We start from the raw sequence: 21,281 nt of genomic DNA on the forward strand, positions 1-21,281 counted from the left end.
TCCAGTCTGCATTGTTTATTAAATAGAAGTGAACAAGTGTGAGTGTAGAACAAGTGTTAGTACTTTACAACTCTGCCTGGACACATACAAGCAGCTTTAATGGCTGGGATATTATGGTTTAGCCAATAGATTGAAAATGAAAAAACAAACTCTGGAGGGCCCTTCAATCACTCATCGATCACTTATTAGCTGAAAATGAAATACAACAAAATCCTGAATATGAAGACGCTTTATTTCTAATGCCTTGAATGAAGAGAAAATGTTGGGTGGGGATTCACGGTAGCTGCACATTAGCCTGTTAAAAATCATTATGGATTTCACTATCGCTGTCCTTTGTTTCAAATCTGCTGAAAGGCTCAAACCAATTGTGCTGTTTGAGACATTGGTTACCCTGATTCTACACGTGCCTCAAGTTTTACACATCACACAAACGGCACGTCAGCAAAGCGGGCCTGTCCCCTGTCAACGTCGCACTGGTCCCACTCAGTCATTTGTGCCACACACAGTTAGGATCTTCTAAGCATCACCTAAATACATACAAAATAAATAAAAAGTGTTCTTCTTTTAAGTTATTGTGGTTTTGTTGAAACTGCATTCTGTAGATTACAGCAAATAAATGAAGTGAAAGGGTGTAAAATCATTTGTGCCTAAAAGGTTATGTCTTTTTAAAATAAGTGTATTGAAATGGCTTGAATGTGCACTAAGTTACAAATAAATAACAACAAAATAAATGTATATTTGAATAGACTCGTGTGTTTTCATGAGGGACATGTTTTTTAAAATCTTTTTTTGTGTGTTTGCCTACAACAGAATAGCATCATTACTTTCATCATTGGAAACAAAAATTGGCCTGTTTGATTTAGGAAAGTGCAAGAAACTGTTATTGGAAAATTAAAATGTTTCTCTGTGTTAACACGACAGCACTATAAGGGGTTGTATGTGAGATTTTATGCATATCTTCGGTAGTTAAGTACATCTGAATTAAATATTGACATTGTAAGACCTTTAACAATATATGTGACAGACAGTTAAACACTGTTTGAAAGCCTGCGAACACATCACAAGTCATAAAGTTTATTACATTTCCCACATTTCTGTGTGTTTAGCAAAGAGCTGTTCCCATCGTGGTGAGAAAAAAAACGTCCAGTGATCAATACTGAACATGGACTTTATTGCTCCAGAGATGTTTGCTGAATTGATTCAGCTGCCCTCATTGACAGGCTGAGTGAAAGAAGTGCCCCGGAGGTTCTGTTGGACTGACTGCCAGACTACACCTGGCACATCTCTGTTCAAAGTACATTTGACTTCCTGGTGCCATAATGACGGTTTTAATATCGAACCCTATTTCAACTGTTCTTTCAACTGTCTGCAGTTAAATGATAAAAAGCAAATAGCTCAGTGCTTTCCGAGCAGCAGCCGCGCATCGGATCGTTTTCCCCCCTAACTGTATCACATTCAGAATATTGATCTGCAGAGGAGATGATGGAAGGAGACGACAGGAGGCCCAGCATTGTTCTTCATGTGTCATCGACGCCTCGGTGTGACGATGGATACTTTGAGTCCGGGTTGAAATCCTGTGTCTCACAACAACACTGCAGATTTACAGAGGAGGCAGCTCCAGGTCTTACCACAAGATATCACTGATATTTGCTCTCAGCAGGCTGATGTTCACTTAATGTCAATGTGAAATGTAACCCAGTTATACAGGAAATAACATTAACCCCAGTAACTGGATTATATGTGACAGGTTTGTGTTTATCTGTGTCCTATTTTGAAATAGTCCATTTGAAAACCATCAGTGTTGTGATAAAAACAATATTTTGGATCTAATATTACTTTCCATGGATTCATGGCTGAGGAAATAAAAACATAATTTGTCAAAACTGAAAAAATCTGAGTGATGCAGAGAGGTGTGTGGGGGGGGGGACACGTAAACACTGTTGGAGCAGTGAGGGTGGAATACACATACAACTGACCCTTTGTCAAACCCCTCCCCCTGAACAGTGACGGTTCCATTATAACCTAGCAACTGTGAGGCACAGCAAGAACTGCCAAGCTTTGACTTTAGGGCTACACTCTGCATTTCAAGTGTTTGCATAGTGGAGTCATTTATTCCAGAACCAGAAACAAAAGCAAACCAACAAATGGTAGAGTTGCTGTGTCACACAGGAAGCTCAGGGTGACCAAAGTCTATGTAACCTTTTGAGATCATGGATGCCATACACTCAGCGTTTTCTTTCTGGGCATCCTACGAAGGAATGAGCCTCCTGGAGCTGCTTGTAAAGATAATTTACGTGGGCCTGACTGAAGCTGCTTTCAAGACATGCACTGAACTCACTGTACTGACATTTAACAGAGCATTTCCAGAGGGGCTCTAAGTGAGAACGGAGATGTCCGTCTCTGTTGCTCCAGACTTTTTCCAAAACTTTTCCGGCCAGCCACCTAGTAAAATGTCAGGAGAATGTCCGATTCATTTGACTTTATATATTTATATTTGGAGTGAGTGAGTGGGCGCCTTGACAACGTGTCTAACATGGGACTGGCGCAAAACTGAAAGCACAAAGAATACAAATATCTCAGGAAGAAAAAGAGGTGCCACACATAAAGAAGATGGTGACAAAGATGTCCCCTTGGAAAGACAAGTACTGCCTCCTGCATGCTCTAGACAGGCGCCACCCGTCTCATACATGCTCTGTACATTTTCCTGTTGTTGTGAACGCGTCTGACCCACACAAACTCATGCCGTGTCCTAATTTTCCAAACATTTACATTCATGTATGAACACAGTACAGCTATATAATCGCATATTACATCGTATCAAATTTTTAAATCCTTTTCTGTATTACTTGTTCCTCCTAACAAATATATGGATGTATATTTTCAATCAAATCCTAATTTCTGCTCTAGGTTTATTTTTCTAAAGTAAGTTAAGCTAATTCAATGTTTTTACATTTAACCCTCTGCAACTGCAGAGGCTGCAGTTCGTTGGGTACAAGTACCTCAGCGATTTATTTAATTCTCTGTTTGCACTCTGGGATGCATATTTGCTCTTACTGAGGATCAGTGAAACATCAAGGTGTATAGATAAAATAATAAAAGATACCATATATAACAATAGTGCCCTGCATACATGTCGCAGATTTTAGATATTCCACTAGAAAAACATAATATATACCAATGAATATTGACCTTATGCTCATGCAATGCAAAGCACAACATTAAACATCAACGCACTATTTTCCTTAACTCCTATTTGCCTTTTTAATGCATGTTTGATAAAAGCATTGATCATCACTAGGGGCAACTTCGCAATTATTCTCCAAACTCTCCTATTAGCGATGGAAAACACAACGCTACTAAAAAACAAGCATTCAGCCGAGCTCCACCATGAGGCTTTATTCAGTCAATTGAAAAGATTAATTGCAGCCTCACTATTCATTTGGCTCCGTTATTGGGGCTGGCTTAAAATGCTTTTAGGCCAGAGTGCAGTGCTTTCAGTCCGAGAGCGACGGTCCATATGCTTCAGGCTCCGATGTATTGGAGGGAAATGGAGGGAAATTTGTGCCCTAAATACCGATATCAGACAGCTGTTTGAAAGCAGACGTTATGATGGAGGAACTGCACTGGAAGCAAATGGAGCCTCCGCGCGCTCTGTGTTATCAGCATAATGAGTGGCCACTCTTCTTTTATCTCAGGTATTATATTGACGGGCTACTTCGCGTGGGTGTGTGAGTGCGAGTGTTAATACACGTGTGGGTTGAGAGAGATGAAAGATCCAAGCAGATATTACTGCTCTTTCTTTTTGATTCATCCCCGAACATCAGAAAACCAGGAAAAAAGCTGACAATCCCTGCATCACTCCTTCAACCTTATACTCTGTTTCCCCCCAAGTCTTATGTCTCCAATAGTGAATATTCTTCTTTCTTTCCTTTCAGTTTGAGTCAGCAGACAAATTTCCCCCTAAAAAAGTGTGTGTGGGGGCAGGAGGTAGATGGATCTTGCCCTTTCTGTTCTGGCGGTCAGGTATGGGCAGATAATTGCCAGGTCTGTGCAGCAGAGACAGATGATTACAGGATTTATTGTCTCTCCCAGGCACAATCAACCCTGATTCAGCAATTTCACCTCAACCTGATTTATGAGTTGCTCTCTTTCACTCTCTCTCTCCATACCTTTTCCTTATATGCTTTTAGGTTTCGAGTATTCTTCTCCCTGAGAGTCTGAGTTCACGGTTGTAGTTCAGTCGTCACAACCAACTAGTTTTTCCTTAAATGGAGACAATCTTGGTCCCAAGTTAGTCCCAAAAATGAATTGGGGAAACATATCTCAAAAATGCTTCGTCATTTGTTTTAGAACTGAAAACTAATTTGAATATTCAGTCTGTATTCGAACAGTCGACCTGACAATTTGCTAAGCCTGCCCCCCCCCCCTGACAGACCTGCTAACGTTAACCTAAACTCTTTTAGCTTCCAGTTCTCAAAGCGTTCTCAAAGATATGCCCTCTGTTAAAATGGGTTAATCTAACCCCAATTTTTTAAACTCCATGTTCGTTGATGGGACATAAACCAAAGAAAAAAGTAAACGTACACCACAAATAAATGTTTTCTTAAAAATGTTTTTGGTTGTTTTAGGTAGTTCTTATCACACTGATGTTTTTTCAAGCATATGAATCAGCAAGACCTCGCTAATGCGGCTCGTCCGCTACTGCACAGACTCTGGCTCTGAATGCTCAAGATGGCAGCGTTTGTATCCAGGATATTTTGGCTGCGATTCTGGATCGTGGGAGGATTATACAATCTTGGTGTAGACCAACATACGTGCTAATGCTCAGTTAACCCTGTGGGTAGTAAGCTGGTTAACCAGATATGCTAATGAGAAAGTGCGACGAAGTTAGCACACAATCAAAGAAGTCAAAATCAAGACTAATGAAATATAGTCTGAAGTAACACATAGGCAGTTAAAATCATAAATAACGGTTTTTAAATAGTAATGGTTAAAATGGTTAATTATGAGCAATTTGTAAACACTTGAAATAAACGGGTAAAATAGTCAGATAATGGAGTGAAACAGTTAGATTGACGATCAAATTGTACATGTTGGAGATACAGTATTTGGGCCATGACGGGTGCTATTGATGGGTTGTGGGGGGAATGACAGACAAAAACAAAGCTCAACATAATACAGACAAAAGCGAGTTGTCTTTCCTTTTGCTTCAGAGCCACAGGGTAAAAAACCTGCACCCTTGAAGACTGTTTTCCCTTGTCACTCCTCCTGGTTTAGCCAGCAGTCAGTGTCCATATTGCCAGGGGAGCTGCACTACCTGATAAGCAGAGGTAGAGGCTCCCTGACACATCTGTCTGCTTGATGAGCCAAGTGTCAAAGCCCCCCAAAGTGCTGGATGGAGTGCATCAATAAACGACTTTAATCCCCTCCTGGGGCCAATGTCCTCCTACTAATAAGGGATCGTCTTACACCCCTGGCAGTGGGGAGAGAGGTAGAAGAGGCTTGGCATGGGCCTCGGCACGGGGATGTACAGCACACGGGGAATTGTCTGAACGCAGGTACCGGGCTGTAAATCACACACACACACCTGCCGTTGCTTTAATTGCTGGACTGAATTGGTTTTATTCCCTCCTCCTCCTCCTTTGCCTTCTGTCCTTGTTTTTACTCTTTTAAAGTGTACGTGTACTGGTTGTCATCACTCTCCTCTTGTCTTTTAGAATAACTGGCTCTTACCCCCCACTCCGCCCCAAACCGTCTCACTCTCCAGACATGAGAGGAAAAGCAGAGAGATGGGTGGGTAGTCAGGCGGTACTGGTTGTGCTGTGGGTTGTGAGCATCTGCAGGGAAGATCCAATGAGTGTTCGAGTCAGTGTGACCCTAATTAACCGCATATTATCTGTGGGCTGTGTGGAGGATTAAGGCCCTCAGCTCTGGACCCTACAGGCGCAGAGACCCAAAGAACGAGGACCGCGCACTAAAACACACTTCACATTCGGCCTCAGAGCGAGACAGAGAGAGCCGGGGAGGCGCGAGGCTGGACCATAAAAAGAACCAAACACGGAGCGGCGAGAGCAAACTGCAGAGAAGACAGGCTGCTCGGAGACTATATGCAGGTCAGGACCTCTCTATAATGAGCAAATAAACATAGCAAATTGGAGCTTCTCTGTCCGTTGCGGTAGGAATATGTAACAACACCGTTTGTCACCTCAACAAAGAAGAAGACGTATCGTTCTATTTGTCTGTAACATGTTGAACATATCTTTCCCTTCAGTCCAGGTGTTGTTTCAGCAAATTGGAGTTTCTGAAGGAGGAGGGGACCATCATTCCATTCAGAGATAATGAGCTCATTTTCTCATTTGACATTAGAAATTCCAGAAATGAGCAATTTGCTGCGTTGACAGGTCGTCATGCACGCGGCGAACGGCTACATTAAACCAGCGTTTATTGTCAACTAGGCAATGCAATCTGAGAAACCTAACAAAACAAAAAACGAAATCCCGCAATAATCAGCCCCCCCAGGCAGAGGGAGACTGTGATTTCTGTAGAAAATGTTTCAGTAGCAGCTGTGACATACCTCATTTCAGATGAAAGATGGGCTAATATCAACAACATGATTTAACACAAGATTAACTGACACCAACCAGCCCACTGTTAGAATAAGATATTCTGTTTCTTAAAGTGTAATGTCTTATTACAAGTATTACGAGCTGCTAGAGAGTGTATTTTACATTTACACCAAACTACTGTATTAAATAGTGCAGCGTTTACAGTTGGAGCATTTACAGGGCTTTCATAAATCATTACAGGGTAAATCTGTCCTTTGCTAACCCCGGTGTGCGGCTGCTATTTTGAGGCGCTGAGACATTTCCTGTGGTTGCATGCTGTAATCTAAGCGCTGACTCGAGGCCCACGCTGTCACCTACCTCGGTCAGTGTCGTAGAGGTAGACAAACTTCTGCCACTTGTAGTGAGAGAGCAGGCTGAGGACGGCGCCCCGGAGGGCGGGGCGCATCTGGATGACAAACTGCACCTCATTATCGGTGGGGTAACTGGGCGTGACGAAGGAGGTGTGCAGGGCGCCGCAGAAGGAGGTCAAGGTGTTCATGGACTTCTTGTCGTAGAATCCGAAGATGGCGTACACCCCGCGGGAAAACTGGGAGCAAACTGCAGGGACAGCAGAGGGCAAGAGGACAGTGTTAAGATTAGTCAGCAGATTATGTGTATGCACATTCACAAATGTGTGCTTCATCACTTTGGGCAGCGATGGATCGATTGGGTCTTTTGACCCAACACTAACAAGCAATTAAGGGTTTATGTGACTCTAAGTATCCACAGTTCAGTTGATGAAGCACTGACAGCATCCTGCAAATAAAACAATAAATATACATGATAATATAAAACTAATGATGTGATCTGCAGAGACAGACTGATATGGATTTTTTGGGGGCCGATACGATATAAGGGAGTAAAGAACTTCCGATATACATGTATACAAAATTGAATTGGCAGTGACTTCTTAGATTTCCTTATGACGAAATAAATGTTATTGATTTTTTACAGATTAACCATAACATTTATTAGAAATAACTATAAATATAAAGAAAACACAAAAACAACCAAATATATAGAAGAGAATATTGAATGAGGAAAATAAACAAATCTTGTAAAAAATATAAACATTTGACGACATTGTTTATTCTGCAATATAAATGTTTTCATATCAAACATAAACACTGATACCATTATGTCTGTGAAAGACTCATATCTGTTGATTTTATCAGCCAGATCATAAATCAGTCGTGGTCTAGTATTCTGTACAATCAGATTGGTAGTTTTTGATTGATTAGTGTTTGACCAGAAAGTGTGATTCTTAATTTAAATGGAAAACAAAGACCAAACAGCAATTTTACATTTTAGAATGTTTTTTATGAATACATGTTCATAGTCGAGAGTGTAAGGCACAAAGAAAAAACGTTTTCATATCTGTACCAACATTTTAAACTTGCATTTTGCAATATCCGACCATTTTCGGTGACACCACATTTAAAATTGACAAGTCAACGGAAGAATCTTCCGCAACAGCTTGTCATCATTTACATCACATTAAAGCAAAAAAACTAAATGCAGAAGAAATAGCAAAACAAGCTTCTTTATTGGAAGGAATTGCTGGTTTTCTTTGTTTTCTGTGACAGAAAACTGTCAGGCTGTCCTGAGGCTGAGAGTCAAACAAGCCCAACCTGGGCTTTACAAAATTGTGATGGGCATTTTTTTTTGTTCGTTAAAGGGACATTCCACATTTTAAACATTAACTTAAGCTGAATTGTAAAAAGAGAGATTTCCAAACCAATAACCCTGATGATGTCATCAGCATTGTTTCAGCTAGAACCCCCTTCAGTACGCCTTGGATTGACTGATCAATTATGAAAATAAATGCTTGTTGCTCTCGTACAGCCTGATCCCGTCCCTACTGAAAAAAACATCTTCATGCACTGTGTCAGAAAGTCAAATAAATATGGTAATACTGCGACAAGATGTCAGGGAGAATCCTGCAGGTTTAAATACAAGTGGGTACAGTGTGTTTGCTTCAGTGGGAAAGTGGCAGCCAAAGCATAGAAACGTCACGTTGTTCACTGAGAGTCTGCAGCTCCAACCAGTTATTGCTCAGTTCCCTCATCCACGGCGAACGACTCACTGCGGCGTTCACCGCAGCTGCTTCAGTTGCTTCCCACGAAAGAGCTGACAAAGACAAGTCTTTCTGCCTTGAAGGAAACGTGAACACAGACTCACTGTCAGTGACCTCATGCGTACAGTAGCCACAGTCTTTGTTGACGCCACAATGGCAGACAACTCATGTGTTGTATCTTTGGAGGAAAAAATTGTGTTAAGGTGTGAAGACATGAGGAAGACACAGAATGTCGACCCCTTTTAAAAGCTGCACAAAAATGAGTCTGACTGAGATGACCAAAGGTGACGGAGAATAAACAGCTACACAATCATTTGAATGTTTTTTACTGTAACAAATCAATAACAACTAGGGGGAATAAACACCTCAGCAATACAAGCTGTTTCTTTTTCTTATCCACTCTTATTTTGTGTGCACTTTGACATTTCTTACGAGGTGTTTCCATTTGTTCGTGTATTCACTGTACGCTCCGGTGCGACAGGGTAAATTGTCAGGTAGGAGCCACTTCAATTCCGTCCGAGGCCATTAATGTGTAAACTAATATTCACGACTACAGGTGTGTTTTGCTTTTATTACCCTATCATGAGTGGCTGTTCACTTATTCTGATTGACTCTCAAGTGTTCCCGCTGGGTAATCAAGCATTGCTAACTTCCCCCAACACTGAGAGCATTCCGGTACAATGGCTCGGCGGCTGACACGGGGAGGCGCGATCCAGTCTCATGCAACAAATATTAGTTTCGGACTGGCTGACGGATACATATTCAAGTGTGTATGGTTGCATAAACCCGACATGCTGTAGATCGAGCACGCAGAATTTTTCAAAGCTGAAAAATAAAATTTTCATCCAAATCAAGTCAAGCATAAAATGAAATCACACACGCATATGCACATGCAATAACCATGTTTTTTTTTTTTTCTCTTTCTCCCTGTGTGAACGGTGTTACGGCACAAAAACCTCTCTGATGCTCAGAGGACGCGTACATGGCTTTTAGGCACAATTGCTGTGTGAATGAGAGATCTAGTCACTGCTGGGATTCACCTCCTCCTTTTTTTAGTTCTTTCCCCACCCTATCTGTCCTGGCACAGACACCTCTCCAGTCCTCGGCAACACACACACACACACACACACACACACACACACACACACACACACACACACACACACACACACACACACACACACACACACACACACACACGCAGGAATAGACACACACACGCAGGTACACAGAGCGCTTTGAAAGGTGAATCAACAGCTGGACAGCAGTATTGTGGGTAAGCGCTGCAGGTTGAATGGTGCAATGTCCTCCTCTGAATGGGAGACAGCAGGAGTTCCAGACCTCGTCGAGGCCCAGTTTTCTCTGCACTCCCTCTTAATTTGGGCTAGCACTGACACAGAACCACTCCTCGGGGACCAGATCTGGCAGCATGTTTCTCTCTGCTCAGCTGCCCTCTGCTTATTAGCTTGAGCCCATTCTACAATAACAGATATGTCCACTATACCACCTCCTTCTTCCCCTCCAAATATCATCTCTTTCCCCCATTAGTGATAACAGTGTCCTTGTGCTGCCACCTTATTGTACTGGAAAAGTTTCCATGTTGCATGGATCCCATGAGCGATGCCACCGAGAGCGATTCGAGGTGTGGGCTCTCCCATGGGCGGCGAGGTTTATAAGGATGTTCTAGACCAGGAGTGACCGGTTTTGTTTGGAGGGCACGCACCAGCCACTCTCACTGCACCAGATCTGCCAGCATCGTGCAACTCTGCCCCCTCAGACACGACTCATCCTGAACTCATCCTGCCTCAAGAAGTGCACACTCCTTTCCCCGCAACTCACCACCCTCTGCAGAGTCTGCACCCATGAGCATCATTTCTGACAGGAGATATGTTTATACTTACAGTGTACCGCCAAATACATGCATGCAGTGCCATAAACAAACACAAGTCGTCTCTATGCATGTGGATGTGAATGCCAGTATATACACTACAGGTAGAATAACACAACATACAATTAATGGAAGCAGTGTTATTGATTTTCAGCAGAGTGCCATGAGCTGTGCTGTGCATAAAGCTCTGGCTCATTTCCATGGTCAGGAGATAACAAGCCACACCACAGGTAGAGGCTTATGGTTTTCAAGGTGTTTACATACTCCAGCCTGGAGTTGAGAGTAAATCTGAGCTGCAGTAGCAGGCGGCTGCAATTACCATTTACACAAACAGCAGAAAACCACTTGCTGTTTGACCCAGTGTTAGTGGAGAAAAACCATAAACTGTGTGTAAAGATGGACGACGTGACAGCTCGGCAAAAGTGAAGCTAAATCATCTAGATCGCCACCTGGTGACTGGCTGCAGTATAGGTAATAAACCCCACCTCCTCAGTGTTAGTGGGCGGGTGATGGTCCAGATTTACAACTTACAAAACATTTAATTTTTTTAAGGTAGGTGATTGAAGGTAGTTCTTCTCGCACTGATGTTTGTTAAAATGTTTTTAATTAGTGAATTGATGGTGATAAAAAGGGTGAGACAGATATTGTGGCTGCATTTTTGGCTGGCTCTTATAACCAACCATAGGGACAAGCAGTGAGAAATGAGAAGGAAAAAAATTGCTTGGAGTGTTTTTCAAAAGTCGAACTCAGAGCCGACACTCATCTGAAAAGTTCCACATATGGAAAGTTGTGGATTAAGAGTCCTACTGTGTGTATGTATGTATTCCCTCACTCACTCTCTGCCTCTCCATGCAGGACTGATCCCCTCCTCCTCCTCCTCCTCCTCCTCCTCTGTCCTCACCACTCTATTTGACCTCTCCTTTTGTTGCCTGTCTTTCGCCTCAGCCATCTGGTCAGCCCCCAAAGCATACATCCTCTTCAAGCGTGGCAGTATCTCTCTCCACCTGAGTGCCCCTCACTCTTACTCTTTCTCCTCTCAGATTGTTTCCCCTGTAATATTGCCCTGCTCCATCAGTGGACCAGAGATTGGTGCTGGACTCGAGTAAAGGAAAAAAAAGAAAAAGAGGTACTGTAGAGTCAGGGGAGCGGGAGCTGCTGTGAAGGAATAGCCCGAGCCTGACTTCATCCCTCTTGGTAATCAAATCAAAATGAAGTCAATGTGCTGTAGGTGGAAATGAGGTGGTCGAAAGCTGCCTCTGAATCTTACGAAATAACACGTCGGTTAATATAATTCAATGAGTCTGCGAGTGTCACCTTGAATTCCAGCAATGTGAATTTACTCACAAGTCGTCAAACAGCCACATGCACGTGCGCAGTCGTTTGAGGAACTTGGATGAAGAGTGGTAAACCACACAGAGATAATTCTCTCTCATCAGCTCTTTCTCTTTTTGATTCTTCTCTAATCTCATTTTCCTTTATCTTTCTTCCTCCTCTGCAGCTAACCGTGCCTCCTCCTCCTCCTCCTCCTCCTCCTCCTCCTCCTCCTCCTCCTCCCCCATCCTGCTGCAGGGAACCATGCATCCTATCTCCAGTTCACTGGTCAAACACACACAGTGTGCCGCCCTCATTCCCTTCTATAATCAGGACACTCGGCAGTGCTACGGGGATGTTACATTTCCGATGCATCACTTGAGATGGCTGGCCTGGAATGCTAGTTCAGAGGGATGTGTGGTATCCTGCAGACAAGCCAGGATAATTCATGAAAAAAAAAGATCCTTTTACTCAAAGTATTTGGATTTCCATGCTCTTTTGCAGCCCACGAGCCAGAGCCTTGCACAGCCTTGGGTAGGGGGCCTTGAACAGTAAATGTCAACGATGATTGTATCTCTTTAGCTGTTTTTCTCATCTTTTTTTTTTTTTCTTCACAAAACCCACATTCTCGTTTTCTCTCTTTGGCGCCGTTGTTTCTCCCCTCGGCCACACGACCTCCATTTCCTGCCTGTCTCTCTCGGACTCCTTCTCCCTCTGGTCTTCATAGATCCTCCTGCTGGTCCCCACCTCCCTCCCTCACCCCCCTCAGTTTTCACCAGCCTTCATCAGGCCCGGCCTGTCCTGCTCTGAAGAAGGGATGCTGTCACGGGGAGATAGCTCGCTAGCGCCCCGGGGAGGGATTGCGTCAGCTCTTGTCATATAGAAATGTGAAGTGCTTCAAACTGCTAACTCAAATGGCAGAACCAGATTCAAGATCACCTCAATGGCGACGGTGCCATGGCTGAACGTTAGAAAAGGAGGCTGTTAGTCGTCCTCATGCATCAACATTTATCGTCTATTTGAGTTTCATTTTATCTGCTGGGTTAAACGGCACCAGTGACTACACATGAAGAAAAACACACAATTACTGCATACAATAAATTTGAAGCAGAACTATAATTCAATATGAGTGTGTTCTCGTTTTCAGTGGAATCACATCATGACATAATGGTCATGTTATCATTTTATGAAACGTTTAATTTAATGCAAACTGTCATTAAAAGACTAACAAAATGATATATTCAATACGAAGGCTTCTTTCTGATGATATATGTAACAGTGGACATCAGTTCAGTCCACAATGCAATAAGTTTTGTATTAGGTTTTTGCCTGCATCTGTTATTCAATTATACATTATAGTGTTTATTAATAATGAAAAAACAGTTGTCTTACTGTTAAAATAATAATGATAATAATGACACGTTTGTGTATATACCAGCTTTCCAAAGAAAAGACAGAAAACATTTAAATCAGAAACACATTCAAGCCCCCTAATGTCAGCTGTCCCTGTCACAAGCTATACCACAAAACATTATTTAGAATTTAATACAAAGAATTTAATGATAAGCAGAGCAGCGGTTTTAAAAGATGATAAAAAAAATGTTTTTCACAGAGCAGCTCTGTGTGAGTGACCCCCGAGTTTCTCTTCTGCCTTGTGCTCCCCCTGCCGGGTTGGAAATCCCCGGCGAGTAGTCCCTTATCTGTTGTTTGGGTTTGAACAAAAAAGAACAAACAAAGTACAGGCAATCCACTGGTGAGTTCAGGGGTGAATCTGCCTGTGTGTCTCTATGCATTGTACATGTGTGTTTGACTGCTGCAGTGCATGATGGATGATAGTGGGTCTGGGGATGCTCTGTCACTGAGGCCTGTTTGCCTGCTGCTCACCCAGCAGCACATCAGTGGCAGGTTTCTAACTTCCTCCTGAGGTGGTTGACTGGATAACCCCTCACCTCAATACAAACTTTATATTGTGCATTAACAGAAAATCAACCTGTAAGTTATTTAGAATCTAAGTCGTTTAACTGTGAACACACAATACATTCCCTTATCTGCTTGACAGTTTAGTAAATGTCACATCTAAAAAGGGTCCAGTAACTGTAATGGCTCGAATGACACATCTTTTACACCGAAGTTAACAGGTATACACAGAGTAGACCGGCAAAGAAAGGTGATCGACTCCTTTCCCATTGACAGGCGAGGAAATGATTTTCTGCTCTTTTTTTTACCCCAGTGAGTCATATCCAACGTCACCAATGTGCTGGAAACCACCACGTCAGAAAAATCGATGTCTTTCTAGTGTTGCATCTTGCACGATATGAAAAAAATATATATCGCTGTTGTATTTTGTTCCCAAGACGTAAAAATCAAGTACACAAGTGCTCATGTCTATTTGCGTACCAACGCCAAGGTGCAGCATCAGCGTCTAGACTGCCAAAATTAAGAAGATGAAGAAGGAATAAGCTAACCCGGGTGCTATGTTTCCATCATTGCCGATCAGAGCCGGAGCCGATGGAGCCGTATGTCAGAGTCATTTGACCCGATAGTGAATGCCGACTGTATCCATTCACATTACAGACAAAAGTCAAATGTAAGTGGGTATTTTCACCAGTGGAATAGGCTCATTAGTGTCTCTATCAAAGACGACACTTGAATTGCTGCCTGTAATGCTACTGGTCCTAGACAAAGAAAATCATATAATACAGCCAACATGTCAAATATTACAAGAAATCTAAAAGTAGTCCAACATGGCAATCTCATGTGCGTGTTTTTGTCAAGTTTCTTATTCACACGTACTTTTGATCCAAATCTAAAGTGAGAAATAACAGGAGGCTTATTTCTGTAAAATGATATGGACATGTTTTGTTAAATTGACGAGTGTAAAGTGCATTTTTGACACCCCTGCTGCTCACATTTTGAGTGTAGCAGATCAAGCCCACCACATGGCACAGCACTTTAAAATATGACAGGAGTCATTTGTGAGAGGGAGCTAACTAAAACATTATGTTGAATATAGACTGTACAGCATTCATACGCTTACTGTATGGCACAGGGTTTAGGTTTGAATTAAAACCAAGACAATTTACTTTGCTTTGTGTTGAATTTATGTCACTCAGTGTTTTACTTTAAAAATTTAAATAAATTCAAAGATCCCCCAAGTCACTGATCAGATTGATTCAAAAAAGAATACATTATTATTATATGTATGGAATGTGTGTGGAAGTATACGATTTAAACTCTGCTATTCAAGAATTAGACGTAGGCCATACTGCACCTGAGCATTCAGGTGGAAGGCTCATGCAAATGTTCAGTCTTGTTAAAATGTTACTGGACTTCTGCTGATTTATGTGATATGAATCCGTTTGTCAAATCAGTTCTAAAGCAAGCAGAGGGGAGGATTCCTTATGCAAATAAAGTTGTCTGCTTTCAACTAATAATTCATATTCAAAAGTATAATTGAAAACAATATTGAGATGTGAGTAAAATATAATTATTGGCAAGAAATTATATAATTTCCTGTATTTAAAATATAATGAATAAACCTAGGACTCTCTAGAACTGTAGAGAAATGATTAAATGTTCGAAGAAGAGATACTATGTACTGTCTAAAATGGGGTTTTTAACAGTAGATCAAATGTTATCATACCATAAGGCTTTAATCAGGGGTTCATTTTTGGGAACAGGGATGCAACTAAATCATGAGAATTCACAGGATTTAGTCGCATCCTATAGCATTCAAACTCTCTTAATAAGTAGGTTTGACTGTTGAAATGTATATGGTGCAGTGAAGATGTAAAGAAAAAGACCCGAGGACCAGAGCGAGGTCAGAAGAGACACACATGCACATGCTTCCCCATCACTGGGCTTCATTAACTATTCTCTCTCCTCTCTAGTTTCCTCTGCAGCGTTTCAACCACAGCTTCCTTCTCCTCTTCACCTGCCATCTTGATGGCATAGCCCTGTGCTCGTGAGAGTGGCTGGTAAGCAATGCTCAAGGGAGTCAATGACTCTCAGCTCCATCTCCCTGTGACCGATATTTTCACCTTCAGGGTTCAAGCCATCATGCTTCTCGTTTGACCACAGTGCAGCAGATGTGGCTGAAAGCTCTCCAGGGGTCAAGCAGACCCCTGTGTCGCAGAGGGCTCGTACATGCCGCGGTGTCTTCATCATCATGGTAATGCCCTCTGTTTGACAAACAAAAATCATTATGCAGAGCAAAAGAGCAGGGGGTTTGAACAAGAATGCTGTTCAAATCTTCAACACGCTGGCCATTTCAGAAGTTCAGATAACAGTGTTGTGATGGCAGCTGTGAGAACAGACCGTTGGTTGAATAATTCAGGGACAATCGGTTTGACAGGACTCAACCGATACATGCAGAAATCTTGCTTTGCATGCCCCCCGTCTGCTGAATACCCTTTCCTTGACATCTGCAATTAAGGACTATCTATGCAAGCAGATAACAGACCTAAACCCTTGGCCCTTGCTTCACTTCGAGAGCCGTGCTCCGAGATCCCAGCCCATCACGCTGAACAAATAACAATCCCCTTCTTCGGCAGACTCATGCAGTCCACCATTTGCTGCAATGCAGAGGTGAGAGGAGTGCTACAGGACCTGACTTATCCTTTCAAACATCCCCTACCTCCGGGAATATGCCAATACAGTACAAAGCAAGGACAGCAGCTAAACACTGACCCTTTGAGTATGGCTGTGTGCATTTTAAGGAGGATTCAGCGGAGTATGAAACATGTAAGGCTTATGATATTCTGTAATTGGATTTCCCAGAAAGCTGGTGACAAAGTCCCTCACACACCACTAATCCTCCCAATCAGCACTGCAGGCCTAAAGCGTGCTCTTCTCTGCAGATGAATATGGAGGAAGCAAGGAGAACGAGGCAGAGAGGAGAACGCAGGGATCGTGAGATGGGTGTGGATGGCGCCGCGGCTGCATCCGAATGAGCGGCCGCAGAGGGCGGTGCCGCATGTCCCGACGCGCACGGCCCTAATCAACATCTCTGGGCTGGGAGTGTGATGAGGTCGAGGAGGCAGGGCAGGGGGGGAGACATGGGGGAGTTCAACGTGTCCGACCACATCGGCAAACATTCGTACTGTTGCTGTCAGAAGTGGTCATGGGCCTCGGCTTCACAACAAACCGAGCAGATTAGCTTCGCTGAATCGCAAGAAAACAGTTCACTTTCGGACTCCATGACAGATGCTGTTAAGAGAAGAAGACGCGAGGAGAAACCGCTCAGCTCCATCACGGAGATTACACTTGGTCTGAGACAATGCCTCTAAATTATTCGACTTGACTTCAGGAGAGCTGGGTGAAAGATTTGCGGTGATATTTCTGGTATAGCGTTTGGCACCTGACTGACTTGTTTTGAATCCAATTCTACACAGCAGGGGGAATAACCTGGCAGCTGCAAACTTCCCCTGTTCCAGTTCTTATTTGGATGATTGAAAAGAAAAAAAAGAAACAGAATAAACTTTTTGCGGGTGTCTGGCAGGACACATATATTTTTCCATCAATGTCAAAAACACCGGATTGTTTTGCCTGCCCTCCTCGATTCTGTGCATCGGTTCTCTCTGTTCTTGTGCGTTGCTTTCTAAAGCAGTTGGTGTTTGTCATTTTCTCTTCCTCTCATCTGCATGACAGGACAGCAAGAAGTCTTGAAATTTCCATATTCCAGTTAGAGTGCAAAACCATCTGAGTTTAATGCTTCCTGACTGGTCGTTTCTGTCCTTCAGGGGGATTTTCAGAACTCTCGGTCTTGTGTGCGGCTTATACACACATGCAAAGCCATGAGTGTGCCACACAGGGGCCACCGAAAGGAGATGACTATCAGTCAGTCTCACGAGGTCCACTTCCTGCACGTGTAAACTAAGCCTTTGCCCCCAGTGTCGCTAATCAAATTACACGTCACAATTGGTATCCTATGGCGATGAAACATACCGAGTCGAGCTATTGAGGGATTTGCATTGTGAAGCCTGATTACTGAGCTGAATTTTAAAACAGCGCTTCTCCAGGAGCAGCTCTTCGCTCTCTCTGTGAAGAATAATGGAATAAGTCAATGAGGACGGGAGATGGGACTAGTTGTTTAACCTTGAAGAGATCACTTAAAGAATTCCCCCTCCTTCTCCGCCTCAATCCAGGCCTGGTTAAGTATGTACAGTCCGGCACCGGTTTTCATCTTATTAGTGCCCTTGCTGAGATGGTGCTCTGTCCCTGAATGATAATGCTCGAGGTAGCAGGAGACAGAGTGAGATGGAAAACAGAGGGCTATGACAGTAAGTCAGCTGTAATCCTATATATTCCACAGCCTGTGATGCGGCCCCTTAAAATATGCCATAGTCACCTTATATATCTAAAGCAAATTTCCCCACATAAAACAATAAAGATTCACCTCACACAACTCCATGTCGTCACTTCGAGAAAAGAGAGAAAAGAGAGAAAAGAGAGAAAAGAGAGAACAAAGTTTGCTGCATTAGATGAAAGATGTGCTCCATTTTATTCTCCGTCGACCTTTTTATTGTCTGGACATATGCTGGTAATGCCAATGAGAAACATTCTGTGTAAAGTGACGGCAGTGTGATACACTGTCTGTCACCAGAGGTTTTAAAATACAAGGATAAACTGACAAAGAGAGTTTATAGTGTCACTGTCAGTTCATCCAAATTCTAAAAATAGCTTTTTTCACTTTCCTCGATTGGTCTCTCGGCCCTGAAGATGGTTCGGTTTTTTATTTGCCAATCTTTTCCAAATGTTGCCCCCTTACACACTCAATAAAAACCAAGATGGATGAATTTTCATATGTGGTCTTCACCGCACGAAATACATCCACACATTTACATCTTTCCTAAAACAATTGATTAAACACTGTAAATTGTTACCGTTGGAAATTTGTTCCACCAAAGAAATTGCCCCTGTAAATGTGGCTGAAGGGAAATAAGATTTATTACAATCACGTTGGCTGTTCCAATGTCACTACTGACACCCAGAACACACCATTATACACCATCTGTAAATGGCTCCACTAAGGAAACACACACAGAAGTTACACACTTGTACAGCGAGTAAATAGCTATCGGTTAAGTAAAATTAAAAGTGAGAACCCTTTTAATGCTGGAAAATATTTCTGTTCTCTTTTCTGATTAAATTTGATCCAGATTCAGTTGCATTTTCAAACCTCTCTAGTTGACCGACCACTTGTGCTTGTTTTTTTCTCGATTAACTAGGAGAGCTCAGTTCTCAATTTCACGAGTACAATGCTATTGCAACAAAATGTTCCAACTGATATTGTAATAAAACACGTTTTTCCTCTAATGACATTCATTCTGTGACGTTCCATTAATCTCCATTAAACTGGTGTGGAGGCAGAAATTACAAAGGACACTTCAATATCTGGGTAAATTAAATCAAGCTGCATTGCTACATTAGACACCACGAGTGGTTAGCGATGGGGCAAGTTGACGCCACAAGCTCTGGATTGTCTAACATTTTGATCCAATCACAGACTTTGATGGATTGTGAAAAAAACATGGCTGCTACATAACGGCCACAGGAAAGTGGTCATGCAACAATGGTCTTGATTAGTCCCTAATATTTCATTCAGCTTCAGGGTGTCCAAGGACTAAAAAGCTTTACTCTCGAGACGAAACCCCAGAAATTGGGAGTGAAATGTTCACTGACTTTTCACAAACTTCGGCCACTTGAGAGCAATTTCCAAACTTAAGCTTCTTTATGCGTAGAATACCCAAAGTCAATCCCTTTACGGCTTAGGGAGAAGACTTGTACAGGGGTAGCGGTAGCAGTGGCGGCGGTGGTGGCACTACAATTGGCAGGAGAAAAATACAGAGCACAAAGTCTCGGGGAAGAAAGCAAGAGAACATAAAGCAAATCTACTGTGACTTCTCTGTGCCCTTGACATATTAAAGAAAGGTATGTTATTCAGACTAAATGTCCAGATACACCAGAATGATCAAGGTGCCATTTCACCTCACCCACACTTATTGTAAGTTTCTTTATTTTAAGTGTGGTAAGTTAATAATGTCAAAGTGGACATTAGGCTACTTTTGGCTACTTTACATTTCACAGCCGTTGGTCAGGGGCTATTGAATGAGTCCAGCTCATCACCCGAAGTGAATCAATCCTGACACATCGACCAACAGCGTTTAGCTGGCTTCAGTTCAGTGTAGCGAACAGGAGAGATGACGGTAAAGCATCTTTACAATCAGGTTCACACACACGGGCGTACAAAACCACAGCGGTTAGTCACTTCATGTCTCTGTCCTCATACTGTGCCTCTCTCCCCCACCAGTCCCTCCTATCATAAACATAGCTAAGCCACTGAACTCTTCCAAGTCCTTTTTCATCATATCCGAGCAGTTCCAGGGCTGCAAAGGGCACCAGCATCTGAGAGGAGCTTTCTATTGAGGCCTTTGGAATGGAATCACTCCAAACGGCCTTTTCATTCCGCAGCTGGGATGGATTAGCTCTGTCATGGGTCCAGATGAGGTTTGCCTTCCTGATCTGCGCGCCACGCTGCGGAAAATAAAGCCACACCACCGAGGTAAAGAAGGCAGGAAAAATAAAATTAAGGGACAGCTATCGCGCCGGCGGCTACCCGATGGTCGATGATAGAACACTTCAATATTTCATCACACAGTCATGCATGGACACACAAACATTAACAGCGGCATGGAAGCAACCGCCCACAGGTTTTACGTAGCCATGTGTGAAATGGCAAGAGCCACACAACAGCACTCTCCGAATTAACCATTGGAGGGAGAAACAGAGGAGGGTCATGGTTGAGTGAGCACATCGTGTTCACTTAATTCTCACTCATGGGGATAGTGAGCACTAAGGACAGGAGAACAGCAGCAAGAAGCATGTAAACTAAGGCCACACCGCTGTGTCACATGTAAATGTTTTTCTCTTTAATGGCCATAAATGCATCTCAATCTACGGATGTATGGACAGCAGTGGCCCCCCGCCTCCTAAATGGCAAAGGAGCAGATGAGTCACAGCCTGTTGGAGGTTTAGAGTCACCTACCACCATCGTCCTCATAGGGAGGTGTCACTGCAGTGCCCCCAGGCAGTTATTTAAGGCTGACAAAACCAGGCGCCTATCTAAAAAGAATGGAAAGAGAGCCAAGACAGTAAACCAGGAGTGAACCCTGAAAATCGCTGATTCAAGTCATCAGAGACCCCTCACTCTACTGAGATTCTTCAGGTCAAGAAGACTTTTTTTTACTGTGAGTGTACGGAGTATTTTTGTTCAAGTCCTCTCTAAGGACTCGCTGTGGTCAAATCATTCCACTACCTGAAGTCATCATGTCCACTTTTTGAAGTTGTCTGCGACAGGTACAGGCACAGACCTGGACATTGGGTTAATCTGAGTCAGTCG

The 21,281-nt window shown here is 42.9% G+C and overlaps 1 protein-coding gene across 5 annotated transcripts in view; it reads right to left on the minus strand.

Moving 5' to 3' along the window:
* The window catches only part of gria3b (glutamate receptor, ionotropic, AMPA 3b), an 85,075-nt gene that overhangs the window by 53,414 nt on the left and 10,380 nt on the right, over window positions 1-21,281 (minus strand). For all 5 annotated transcript variants that reach the window (XR_004697185.2, XM_035161190.2, XM_035161189.2 and 2 more), the window contains exon 3: window positions 6,924-7,163. Coding sequence is in view for 4 of the 5 variants with exons in the window: in XM_035161190.2 (XP_035017081.1) it covers window positions 6,924-7,163 (240 nt within the window). In the remaining variant the exon portion in view is untranslated. The remainder of the gene's footprint in view (window positions 1-6,923; window positions 7,164-21,281) is intronic.

This window comes from Hippoglossus stenolepis, chromosome 7 (assembly GCF_022539355.2).
Source record: "Hippoglossus stenolepis isolate QCI-W04-F060 chromosome 7, HSTE1.2, whole genome shotgun sequence".
NCBI classification, from domain to species: Eukaryota; Metazoa; Chordata; class Actinopteri; order Pleuronectiformes; family Pleuronectidae; genus Hippoglossus; species Hippoglossus stenolepis.